This window comes from Petaurus breviceps, unplaced genomic scaffold (genome assembly GCF_028583685.1).
Source record: "Petaurus breviceps papuanus isolate PSGF00001 unplaced genomic scaffold, PetGlider_PUasm1.0 108, whole genome shotgun sequence".
NCBI classification, from domain to species: Eukaryota; Metazoa; Chordata; class Mammalia; order Diprotodontia; family Petauridae; genus Petaurus; species Petaurus breviceps.
In genome coordinates this window covers 3,245,305-3,258,263 of record NW_027185593.1, presented here as the reverse complement: position 1 = coordinate 3,258,263, position 12,959 = coordinate 3,245,305, and the positions used below count along the sequence as shown (strand labels likewise).

Genomic DNA, 12,959 nt, shown 5'->3' with positions numbered 1-12,959 from the left:
CCCTCACACAAATCCTCTTCTTTTTCTGCTTGCATTTTCTGGCTCCTGGCAAGATCCCGGACAAAAAATGGTGCAGAAGAAAGCCGCTGAACTTGAGGGTTTCCATCGTTCGTTCAAGGTATCTGGGGCTGCTTGCATTCTCCTGAGCTGGTGGGGAGAGGCAGACTTTGGCCATCTGGCTCTTGGACCCTCTTTGATGTTGTGATGGGTCTAATTGCATTGGGAGGTGACAGTTATCCTGGAATGTAAGAGCTAGGAGGTTTCTTAGAGATCGTCTGGTCCAATCCCTCTCCTTTTGTAGAGAGGAAGCAGCTTCAGAAAGAGGTAGAGGCTTGCCCGATGTATCCCCATCAACTCAGTTTTGAGGTTCTTGACGGTCGAGTTTTCTTTGGGTAGGGGAGAATGTCAAATGTCGGGAAGATGTGGGCATAAGTCTTAAAAGCTTGGCCAAGCCCAAGTGGAGGAGTCTGGCCTGGTAGGGAGAGGGGATTGACTAACAATTGATCCAGGCTGGGCCTGCCCCCCATCAGTTGTGCTGACTAAGCATCCCCTGTTTCTCTCTCCCGTGTACCATTGAAGTTTCTTCCTCAGTTGCCTGGAGAAGAGAACTCTTCTCTAGAAAGATTAAGCCCCTGGTTACAGTCTCCTTGCCCTGCCCTGGGGAATCCTGGACTTTGCTAGTAAGAGAGGGTGTGTATCTGGGTGACTGCTTCCCTCCAGTTCCCATTGCCTTTCTCGATTCACTCCTCCATCCCCTACCCTCTTTCAGGGATTTCCTGCTCTGGGACACAGTGGTTTCTGGGGGCTGATTGAAAGAGCCCTTTTTACTGCTATGGAAGAGCTGGTCTATAGCAGCAGATGGATGGTGGGGAGGGATAAGGAAGAGCCAGTGTAAAATTGGGGGAGGGAGGAGTGGATTTGGAACCTTCTCTGGACAGTCTGTCCCTCCCCTCTTGTCTCATAGAGTGTAAGTCTCTTAGAATTCATAGTTTCAGTTTCTTTCATAGAATTGGAGGGAGACCTTAGAGATAAGTTAGTCCAGCCCCCCCTCCCTCATTTTATAGATGAGAAAACTGAGACCCCTGGGAGAAAGGGCCTGTCCAAAATCACCCTGGCAGCGATAGCAGTAGAATTTGGGCTTTGCTGACCTCCTTCTTCCATTGGTTTTGGAGTAGTGCTACTGGGAGTCTCTGAGTTGTGAGCCTGATGAGAACCTTACCTCCTCAGCTTCCAGGAGAGTTTAGGGGTCAGGAAGATCTCAGCTCAGACCCTTACAGCTGTGTTACCCTGGTCAACTCACTCACTAAACCTCCCTGTGCTTCAGCTTCCTAATTTGTAAAATGGGAATAATCTAGCACCCATCTTCCAGAAGAATCAGATTAATGAATGTATCCAGGATGCTTTGCAAACCTTAAGGCACAAAATAAATGCCAGCTATAGCCATTATTATCTGCCCGGCCTTCATTTTGGATCCTCAGCTTAAAAAACCACTTCCTGTCTTGCCAGGAAGCTTTGGGGCTCTGATACAATTCTCAGATTAATGCTGGATTTTTTGGACTGGGAGAGTGAGGGGCAAGGGGAAGGAATAAAGAGGCTGGGGAGTGAGAAAGGCCTGTTGTGGGATGAGGAGGCAGGATCCCGTCCCCATCCCTTTTTTTTTCTACCTCCTTTTTCCCAGGACAGAATGATGTCAGCATTTGGGCTTATGTAATGGCCTCATTTGGAAATAACCTGTTGCTGGGTAAGATAGGCAGGGATGGTGTGTGTGTGTATGTGTGTGTGTGTGTGTTTATGTTTATGTGTATGCTCGCCTGTGCACCAGTTCGAGGCTAGTGCAGCTGAAAACCTGTAGGTTGGGTGACTGGTTAATCTGGGTGGGAGTGGTGACTGGAGAGAGTTATAGAGAGAGTTCCTACAGAATCTGTACCTTTTTGTCTCTCTTGCTTGGTCTTTCACACACACAAACATTAATTTCCTTTTAATTCATCCCAGAGTGCCTGGCCAGGCCTTGCTAGCCAGGTGCCTGTCTAGGTCCTGGGTAGCAGGGTGCCCATCTGGGTACCTGGCCAGGCCCTGGGTAGCTGGGTGCCTGGCCAGGCCTTGGGTAGCTGGGTGCCCCACTGGCCTCTGGCCAGCTGGATGCCTGCTTTCTTGCTGTCTTCCAGTTGGGATCAGGTCAGGCTGGTAAGAGGTTCTGGAGGCTTTCCTCTCATTCCTGCAGAGGACTGGGAGGTATGGGCCTAGATTCTCAGTTCTTGAAGGTGTTGAGAGAGGCTGCTTGATCAAATGAGTGGATCTGAGGAGTGTTTTGCAAAGTCAGAATCCATACGCTCATGTGTTTATGAAAAACCTGATTCTGCTATTATTGCTAATTGAGGTATCTGGCAGAAAAAGCCTTGGGAGATTCTGGCCTTAGCCACTTCCTAGCTTTGTGACCCAGAGCAAGGCCCAATCCCTCTGGTAGTTTCCTCCTCTGTTAGATAGAGATGGTCGTTCCCCTGGGAACTTTCCCCAGGGTCACTGTGAGAAAATCCCTTTGTAATTCATCCTCACTCTTCCCCACCAGTTGCAGTGAAATGGGCTTGTGGTGGACAAGAATGTTCTTTATCCTGTCTGACCTTTTTCCCTCCTGCTTTAGTCTAAGCCCATTTCCCCCCTTTGGATATTAGAGACTTGTCTGGTCTTTCCAAACAGTCTTTCAACTTTAGACTTTTTTTTGGGGGGGGGTGTTGCACCCCCCAGTTCTGTAGCTACTTCTGTGTGGTGGTGGGGGGAGGTTTGCCTGGGCCAGCTCAGCAGAATCCCCATCTCAGTCCTAAACCAGAGTAAACACAAATTTCTCGATGGTTCCAGCCTCTTGCCAAGGCCTGCTGACCCCACTTCCCTGCCAAGCTGAAGTCTGAGGGATGTTGGCCTTTGGGGCCAGACCAGACAGGGGAAGGCCACTCTCTGCCCCCTTCTCAAGTTTTAGAGTTGGGGGAGGGGAAGGAGGAGGGGAGAGACTGCTCCTCCCCTCTTGTTTTTCTGAGACATTTAATATGCTTGTTTTTTTTAATTCTAAGAAGCTCAGGGTTGTGACACAGAAGGGCTAATAAGTGTTGAAATGCATTGTAGATCCCTTGGATAACTTGGGGGTTGGGGAAGCGGTCCTGTGGTGGGCCTGGTTTGGTTTTTTTCTAGAGAGGCCAGTCTGATTGGTGGGACTGGTGTAGCCCACTGGTTTGGAATTGGGACACCTTGGTTTAGTTCTGCTGAGTGTCTTACTTGCTTTTGAGAATAAAACCTTAAGATAGGACAATCCTTATTTTATAAATGAGGAAACTAAGCCTGAGAAGCTAGTGAGAATGGCCCCCACTGTAAATCATTAAGTAGCACCCTGATTTTCACTTTACCTTTCTCTGTATACCCAGCACAGGGCCCTGGCCTGCTAAGTGCAGAATGAATACTTGCCGGCTGACCCCCTACTTCCCTCACAACAAGCCTGTGATAATGGCATGATCCCATTTTATAGATGAGAAAACTGAGATCCAGAGAGGTTTATGTGACTTTCCAGAAGTCGGAAAAACTTCAAAGTTGCAAAGGCAAAGGTCTGCAGGCTCCTGAGTCTGTTCTTTGTCCCGAATGGGCAGGCCAGATGCAGCTAGAATGGGTGTGTGTGTGTGTGTGTGTGTGTCTGTCTGTCTGTCTGTCTCTCTCTCTCTCTGTCTGTCTGTTTCCCCAGGAAAGATCAGACAATACCCCTTTGCCCCTTTCAGGGACCTGCCAACTCCCTCTAGGGACTAGAGAGGCTGAGGAGGGGATGTTGTTGGGCTGCGGGGAGGACGATTTCAGGTTTTGACCCCACCCACCCCAAGCTGATTGAGTCTGGAACCTCCTCCTCCCTTTCTCTTCCTCCCCCGCTGCTCCCAGGCCTGGCTCCTAGCAACAATCTCTGCCCCTTGGGGGGGTGGGGGTGGGGAGAAGGCTCTTAAGCAACACTTGTTTTCTGCCCCTCCCTCCCAGCCCCAGAGTTTGACCTCTGCCTGATTCCTTGGCTGAGGAGTCTGTGAGGGGCAGCTGTCAACATCTGCCTAGGTCCCTTACTTGGCGTGCATGCCTGCATGTGTGTGTGTGTGTGTGTGTGTGTGTGTGTGTGTGTGTGTGTGTGTGTGTATGTTTTGCTGAATTAGGTTTAGAAGGGGACACTAGATGTGAGCTGCACATCTAGAACTTTTCTCCCATGGTGGTCAGATTATAAATAGAAAAAAAATACCTTGAACTTTTTTAGCACTTAAAACTTTTACATTTGCATCCTATAGATCCTCCAAAAATCTCTCCTCACTCCCTTTAAAATTGGGTGGGTGACAGACAACATTCCCTTTTTATAGAAGGGAAAATAGGTCCAGGGAGGCTCAGAGAGACTGGACCAGGCCTGGCTCCCAGGAGGCTCTCTTGACTCCCCAGCCTCTCTCTACCTACATACAATTAAAGAGAAAACCTGGCTTAGAGAATGATCCTGAAGAATGATGCTATTTTCTGTAGCTCTCATTTCTTTACATTTCACCACAAACTGTGCCAGGGAGGGAGGGGCAGGTAAATAGAGTCTGGTGTTGTAAAAAGAGTAGTTGAGTTTGGCTGCCTTTTGTAAAGATCTTGGGCAAATTTCTTCTCCCTGGGCCTCAGTTTCCCTATCTATAAAATGAGGAAGTTGGATTGGCTGGACTCCAAGGTTCTTTCCTGTTGCAGAGAAGTCTTATTGTGTCCCCTCATTTAGAAGAGGGTCCACACCACTACTTGGCCCATGTCTCTGCTGAGGTTAGCGTGTCGTTCGTAGCCCTGCCATGTAATTCTTGTGGGTCATTCCTTGCAGAAATTCTCTGCATTGTTCTTGTTTGCTAAGAGGTCAATGAGGAGAAAATAAACTTAAGCCTATTACCACAGAACAATTCTTCGTTCCTTGGAATCAGGAGGGTCTGGATTGGAGGCCAGACTCTTAGATTAGCTGGGTGGACATAGGCCAGACACTTGACACTGAGCCTCTGTTTCCTTGAGTACCATGGAAAGGACTCTAGATGCCATTTTCAGGCAGCACCTGGGTTTGAATCCCATACCTTGTGTTTGCTGTTTGTGTGGGCAATTTACTTAATTCTCTGGGCCAGCTTCTTCATCTGTAAAAGAGGTGGTTGGACTAGACTTACATCTCTAAACTGGTTGTCCTTATCAGTCAGTCAGCTAACAGCTATTCAGTACCTACTCTGTTCTAAGCATTGGGGAAATAAAGGCAAAAGATAGCCAGTCCCTGCTCTCTGGGAGCTTACTGTTTGACGGGGGAGATGATGAACTTGAACGTACAATGAAGATATTTACTGGGTAAATGGGAGCCAAGGCATTGGCATTAAGCGAGAGTTGGAAAAGGCTTCCAGTAAAAGGTGGGATTTCAGCTGAGACTTGAAGAAAGGCAGGAGGCAAAGAGGAGGAGGTAGACATTCCAGACGTAGGAGACAGTCAGTGCAAATGCTTAGAATCAGCAGGAGTGTCTTGTTCAAGGAATAGAAGGGAGACCTGTGTCACTGGATGGACGAGAACCTGGACAGGAGAAAGGTGGAAGAGGGCCAAGGTATGGAGGGCTTTGACTGCCAGGTGATGTTCTATTTGGAGAGCTACTAAAATTGACTAAGTCGGGTGCAGTGACATGGTCAGACCTATGATTCAGGAAGATCAGCTTAGGTTGGAGTGGGGAGAGACTTGAGGCAGGAAGAAGAACCAGCTGGGCTATTGGGAAGATCCTGGCCTGAAGTGATGAGGGGCTATACCGGTGGCAGCAGTGTCAGAGGAGAGAAGGGGTAGATAAAAGAGATGCTATAAAGACTATGGCCTTTGATTGGATGTGGGGGCTCAGGGAAGGCTGAGTCAAGAATCATTTATAGTTTTTGAACCTGGATGACTGGGAAGATGGTGGTACCCTTGACAGAAATAGGGAAGTTAACAAGAGAGGAGGGCTCAGGAGGGAAAGATGGTGAGTTTAATTTGGGACATGTTGGGTTGAAGATGTGAAATGTCAGTGGCGGTTAGGTGGTGCAGTGAATAAAGCACCAGCCCTGGAGTCAGAAGGACCTGAGTTCAAATTCAGCCTCAGACACTTAACACAAATACTAGCCATGTGACCTTGGGCAAGTCACTTAACCCCAATTGCCCTCCCAAAAGCAAAAAAAAAAAATTGATGTGAAATGTCCACTAGGCAGAAATGCAAGGCTGGAGGTTGGAAGATAGGCTAGACCTGGAAAAATAAATCTGAGAATCATTCATACAAATGCAGATGTGCAAAATGGAATAAATAATACTTGAATATTATTGTCGTCAGGGGGTGGTGGTGGTGAGGAAGGGGCTTTACAGATGTTAGAAGACTGAAGAAATAGGAACAGTTCTTTTTCCTAATCTCCGAACTTGACAGACTTGATAGAAAATTCCTGTTAGAGGGAGAGATGGTTAAGGCCAGGCCAGGCTTGCTGTTTACTTAATTCTTATTTTGAGTTTGTGAGGTCTCTGGACCCTCATGCCTTCAGCTTAATGATACCTAACCAGGGGGAAGGAATCAAGGAATTTTCCTTTGGAGATATTTGGGGATTGGGGAGGTACAAATCAGGCTACCCTTTCATAGGATTGAGAACTAACCAAGGACCACTGAGGTCATCTAGTCCAATATGTGCATAGGTAAGATAGATGGTACAGTGGGATGGAGCTCTGGGTCTGGAGACCTGAGTTCAGATTTGGCTTTAGGCACTTAGTTCTGACACCCTGGACAAATTACTTAACCTCTATCTGCCTCAGTTTCCTCATCTGTAAAATGGGTATCACAATAGCACCTACCTCCCAGGGTTGTTGTGAAGATGAATTGAGATATTTGTACAGTGGTTTGCAAACCTTAAAGTGCTACATGGATGCTAGCTATTATTATTGTTTTTACGGGTGAGCAAACTGAGGCCAAAGAAGGAAAGCCCTTACTTCTGACACAAGCAGCAATAAGAAGCAGTGACCACTGGAGTGCTAGGGAGGGCATCAGGCTAGAGCTCCTTCTACCACTGCAGTGAGACCAGGCCAGATTGTCGGGGTGGGGCTTGGAGTTTTCCACTTTTCCTTCCCTCTATCTTGCTTCTGGAGGGAAGGAAGGACGGTTTTAAGAAGAAAGGAATAAATAGTGTTTCCAGTGGATCATAGAATTTAGGGACTTTACAGATCTTGTGCAACCCCCTCCTTTTGCAGATGGGGAAACTGAGGCCCAGGGAAGATGCCAGGAATGACCATGTTATATAAAAGTCTTCAGCAATGCTGGAAAAAAGAACTTGGGGCTCCGGACCAGGGCCTAGAGTGGGTCTTAGGAGCTAGAACTGGAAGGTTCTGTGAAAGTCATCGACCTCTCCGGGTTATTGAGCAAGAAACAGATCGAGAAAGGGGAAATGTATTAGGGTCTAGCTCTAGTGAATATGGAAGCTGGAATTCGAACCCAGCCCCTCTACATCCAAATCCTGGCAGCCTCAGACATGTTAGTTTGGTTTTCCACAGGTGCTGGAGACAACACCCCTAATCTAGGCCATGTTGGTTACCCAGGAGACCTGTCAAAAGAGTGGGGATGGCTGGGTGCAGCCCATCCCCCACTGCTTGTAGCACGTGGCCTATAGACAGTAAGGCTGGGACATCCCCTTTGTTTGTGTAAAGATAAAAACATTCCTGTGATTGTTAACGTCTTTGTGCCTATCAGCTGGGGTAAGCTGTTTGAGGGGGTGGTGAGGTGCAGCATCCTCTGGTCTCAGGCCCTTCACGTGTTTACCCTCTTCCTGAGCCCCTTCCCCAGGTGCTCAGCACCTGCTTCAGAGAGCTGTGCCCCAGCCTGTGACTACACTCCATACCTTGCCCCTCAGATCTCCCAGTCTTAAGGCTTGGAGGCCCTTTGGCTGGGGCAAGACAGGTTCTGTAGTACTCCTGAAAGAACCTAGCCTAATTCAACTTCTTGAATTTCTTTGGGCCTTAATTCTGTTCTTTAGGGATATGTGGAAATCAGATTACATGGTCTCTGAGGTTCATCCCTCTGGGGTCACATCCTGTCAGGCTGGGCCTGCCACATTATTGTGAGTCATTGAGTCTGCCTAGAACTATGTATAAGGACATGATTTTACCACTATTGATTATAGAGAGAGAACAGAAAACCCCTGGCTGTAAGGAGTATGTGGTATGGGGTCCCCTTTCCACAAACAATGTTTTGGGGGGGAAGGGGAAATTCTAGGAGACTCTTCTCATGACCTGGACTCCTCCCCCTTCCTCTCCTCATAGGGACAGAATCCTTTCGAGCTGGCCTTCACTGTCAACCAGTCCAACCACCTAGAATCTGTCTTCAATTTTGAGTGCCCGACCCGCCCTGGTAAGTCCTAACAGACTGGTCTTCTGCCCAGTGGGCATGTGACTAGGGAGAACAGAGACAATGAGATAGATGTGGGGACTGTGAGGGGAGCGTCAGGGCCCAGGGAGGTGTTAGGCACAGCCAGGGACGTACGGGGATGGTCAGAAGTATCAGGGCCAGGGAGGATTGGAGGGGGAGAAACTGAAGGTCGATGTGGCTGGAGAAGCATCTGTCCCATGTTCCACATTGCTTTAGCTCATTCTGACTGGGGAGTCAGAGGGGAGAGTCCTGGAGAAAAGGATTCTTAGCTCTGAAGCTTAGTTATGAGAGTGGATGTTAACCTCTCTTCCTATCTTTCCTGACCTCTTGGGAAGGGCCTTCCTTTGATTCAGTCCCCGCTTTGCCCCACCCTCTCCTAAAAATAGCTGGTGAGTCCTAGGGTCTTGAGCTCTTATGGCCCTTACTGATGCCAAGTCCCTGGGGCAAGCTGGGGAAATCTCCAGATATAGGGAGATCCTGTCTGACATGGAGTCCTTTAAATAGGGCCTGGAGCCCTCAATTCCCTTACCCCAAGGCTGGAGGGGGAGGTCTGGGGTGGGGAGGGTGAGTCCTGACCAAGAAGAGCCCTCCGTTTACCTCTGTGCCCCCCCTCCTGCGGTTGGGGGGTGTTGTGTGCCCCAGACATGCCCTCAAGCCAGCCCATTGACATCCCTGATGCTAAGAAGAGGAGCAAGAAGAAGAAACGCTGCCGGGCCACAGATAGCTTCTCAGGGAGGTTTGAAGGTGAGGCCAATCAGTCTGGGCAGGGCAGGGCAGGGCAGATGGATGTCTGTTGGGGCCAAGAATTCTGAGCCGGTGGTGAGAGGGGAGGGGAGGGGAGAGGAGGGGAGGGGAGGGGGAGGGACTCAGGATAGGGGCTCCCTGAGAAAGGAAGAGACAAGAATTTTAAGGAGGTCCTACCAGCAGGGTCTGTGGCCATAGTCCTCCTGGGCAGTGGGGCCTGGTCCAGGGTACCAAAGCCCTTTCTTTCTCTCCCCCAGATGTTTACCAGTTGCAGGATGAAGTGCTGGGGGAAGGAGCCCATGCCCGAGTCCAGACGTGTATCAACCTCATTACGAACAAAGAGTATGCTGTGAAGGTGAGCCAGTTGTGGCTGAGCTGGGAAGACACAATATCAGAGTTCGTAGGGGTCGAGGCTGTGGGGAGGAAGCCTCTTGGAGAGCCCTGGTCCAAGGCCCAGGAGACTTGGGACTCATGAGGGCTAGTCTCTGATCTGGGTGGGTAATGTCTTCTCCCTGGGCCTCAGTTTCTCATTTTTAACGTAAGGTTGGACTATAAGCATTGAAGGACCCTGGTATGTTTGAGACAAGGTCTCCCTTTGGAGGCCAGATATCGCCATGCTCTGTGGCCAGCATCTTGGGTGGAATGAGCCTTATTCTTAGGCCCAGGTTTGCACTCCAGAGGTAGTTTCTTAAACTGGTCAAGGATTTGGAGAGGAGCGGTTGGGGAGAGGCCCAGATTTGATCCAGATAGGAAAAAGTAGAAGTAAAGTCCTGGAGAGAGAGGAGGGGAAGCCCCATATCTGAGAGCCACCGCAGTGGCTTTGTGTGATGCTTAGTCAGAAAACAGCAGGGGCCTGTTCTCTGAGCTGTCCTCTCCCATCCGACCCGTGACTGGGCCTCCTTGGCTCAGACCCCTCTTCTGAGAATCCAGGTCATTGCGCAGACCTTCATTACTAAGGGCTATTTACTGAACTGCTCAAGCCCTGCACTAATAATAACTGACCAGCTTCTGATTGGAGCCTGGAGGCTCTCTCCACAGGCTTGGACTCAGCAGCAGGGATGGGCATGGGCATGGGCATGGGCAGCCCTGGGGAGGCCCTCCATTGTCCAGCTTGCCCTGCCTTTTCTCTCTTCTACCCTTCCCCATCTCCTTTCTCTTTCTTTACCTCTTCACTCTCCCTCTATTTATCTCCTCACTCATTCTCACTTCTTTGTCTTTCTTCCTTTTCTCTCTGCCTCTGTCTCTCTCTGTCTCCTCTCCACTCTCTCTTTCTCTGTCTCCTCTCTCTCTTTCTCTCTCCCTCTTTCTCTCAGTCTCCTCTCTCTCTTTCTCTCTTTCAGTCTCCTCTCTCTGTCTCCTCTCCACTCTCTCTCTCTTTCTCTCTCCCTCTCTCTGTCTTTTCTCTCTGTCTTTGTCTCTCTCTTTCTCCCTCTCTCAGTCTCCTCTGTCTCTCTCTTTCTCTTTCTTTCTCTCTCTCTCTTTCTCTCTCTGTCTTTCTCTTTCTCTTCTTTTTTGATACCTCTCCTCCTCCCCCTTTTTTTCTTTCTACATCTCCTCTCTCTTCTCATGCCCCATCTCATGAACAAAAGGAGTCTGTTGCGAGGCCTCTGGCTGGAGTATGGAATCACAATCTGCAGTGGGCAGATAGCCTGATGGGCTCCCCTTCCATTGACCATAAGGAGCAGCTAGGTAATACAGCAGCTAAGTTAGAATGCTAGGCCTGGACTCAGGAAGACCTGACTTCAGATCTTGCCTCACTTAATAGCTGTGTGACCCTGATGAAGTCACTTGCTCACTCAGCCTCAGTTTCTTCACCTGTAAAATGGGGATAATAATAGCACCCACCTCCCAAGTTTGTTGTGAAGCTCAAATGAGATTATAATTGTAAAGTACTTGGCACAGTAACTGGCATACAGTAAGTGCTATATAATGTTAGATGTTATTATTAGATAATATAATCTAGGATCCACAGATCCCAGAAAAGGTGAAGCAGTATTTCCTGAAAGCCAAATGCAAAGGCTTCTTGGGTTCCAGCCTCCTTGTTGTACAGATAAGGAAACTGAGGTCCAGAGAGGGGATGGGCCTGACCCAGATATCATAGAGGAAGGGAGCAGCAGAATCATGCCCTGAGCCCAGGTCTCCAGACTTGAGTTTTCTTTATCTCTCTGGAGCAGCGGAAAGCGGGAGGGCATAGAAGGTCAAGTCCTCCATTCAGGTTTGGGGTGAATGCTAGAAATAGGCACACCTCTCACCACAGCTGCCAAGTGGGCTTGTCTGAGTCTTGCTGTGGGTAAACTGAGGAATAGAGAAAAGCTGAATGCTCAGAGGTTTGCCAGTTTGGCCAATCCCCAGATCTGTACCATGCCTTCCCTAGCCCCTGAGGTAATAGGGAATTCATTTGGAATCTATATGTGTAACAATTGGCTGACTAAACCTAACATTGGATGGGTTGTGAGTGCTGAGGGAGGGCTCCAAGTAAGAACTTCTGGGGTGTTTTCTGTGCTCCTGAGGTCCCAGTGCTTTGGAAATGGACCTTGCTGTAGAAGGACCCAGCCTGTCTCAGTCCTGTCCCCTCCTGAGTGGGGTCAGGAGGATAATTGCTCTCTCCTCCAGGCTGTACTAAGGGAGGGATAGTGCCTGGTACATGGCAGGCCCCTAATGAATGGCTGGACTCTTGTAGGGAGGGGCAGGGGAGGATTCCTCAGGACAGGAAGGGGAAGGGCCAGAGGGCCCTCTCCCCAACAGTCTGCCCAGACCAGGGGTGGGGAACCTGTTGCCTTCCAGGTCCTCAGGTGCAACCTTTTGACTGAAGTCTGAGTTTTACAGAATAAATCCTTTTATTAAGGGGATTTGTTCTATGAAGTTTGGATTCAGTCAAAGGGTCACCCTTGAGGCCCCAGAGGGCCACCAGCCCTGGCCCAGACCCTGCCTTGCCCTCCTTCCATTCTTAGTCAGTGCTGAGACCTCTTCTGATACCTAGCAGTGTTTTCAAACAAGGCCTTGGTCTCTGACTGTGGAACTGTACGGGGCAGAATGGGAAATAGCTCACAAGACCATGTCCCTTAGTCTTGTATTATTTGAACCAGAGCTAGTGTCTGTCCTCCTCCCTCCCCCCCCCCATTCCTTTTTACCAAGCCCAGGCATGAAACTGCCATCACTTCTCCCTCTTCATGGGGCGGGGGGTCTCTGCCCCCTCCTTTCACAAACACACAGGGGCAGAAGAGTGATGAAAAGAAGCCCACAACCCTTGTGTCTTTCTAGGCCATGTGTAGGAAAGCGTCTTCCCTTCCATTCTTGTGATGTCCCTGAAGGGAGAGAGGGGAGATGCCAGCCCCCCCTTTGTTTTTGCTGTGGTCATTGCCACCTTCTTATAACAAGGATTGGACCCCCCCCCCCCCCCCGGTCTCTAGCGCAGGGCTTCTCTTACTGCTTCGCTCCATTTCCAGAAGCAGTGGGTTGGAGGGTGGGTGCTGAACAGAGACAGCGTCAGTGTGGAGAGGAGGAAGTTCCTTTGGAGCCTCTATCCCTTTAAGTGGCTTTCTCTGTTGCAGGAGCTGGCCAAGGGGTAGAGTCCGGGCTGCCCACCCCCACCTCTTCTCCTTTATTGGTTGAAGAGCTTGACTTATGGGGGGGGGGGGCAGAACAGGACAGCTGGAGGATGGCAGCTGCGGGTTAGTGCTCCCCGGGGAGCTTTCTTTACCCGGCAGGCTCTGCTATGAAAGGAACAAAGCTTCCTTTTGCCAAGTCCCCATCATGGCGTGAGATCTCTCTCTCTCTCTCTCTCTCTCTCTCTCTCTCTCTCTCT

General features: G+C 49.5%; 1 protein-coding gene across 3 annotated transcripts in view; it reads left to right on the top strand.

Moving 5' to 3' along the window:
- The first annotated feature begins 6 nt into the window (after window positions 1-6).
- Window positions 7-12,959, top strand: part of MKNK2 (MAPK interacting serine/threonine kinase 2) — a 33,405-nt gene continuing 20,452 nt past the window's right edge. The window contains exons 1-6 of one of the 3 annotated variants that reach the window (XM_069073260.1): window positions 33-127; window positions 234-324; window positions 2,190-2,191; window positions 8,305-8,392; window positions 9,053-9,154; window positions 9,412-9,509. In XM_069073260.1, coding sequence (XP_068929361.1) covers window positions 68-127; window positions 234-324; window positions 2,190-2,191; window positions 8,305-8,392; window positions 9,053-9,154; window positions 9,412-9,509 — 441 coding nt within the window. In that variant the 5' untranslated portion in view covers window positions 33-67. Of the gene's footprint in view, window positions 128-233; window positions 325-2,189; window positions 2,192-7,624; window positions 7,659-8,304; window positions 8,393-9,052; window positions 9,155-9,411; window positions 9,510-12,959 lie in introns of those variants that run through there. The other 2 variants (XM_069073091.1, XM_069073170.1) reach the window with 2 other exon arrangements.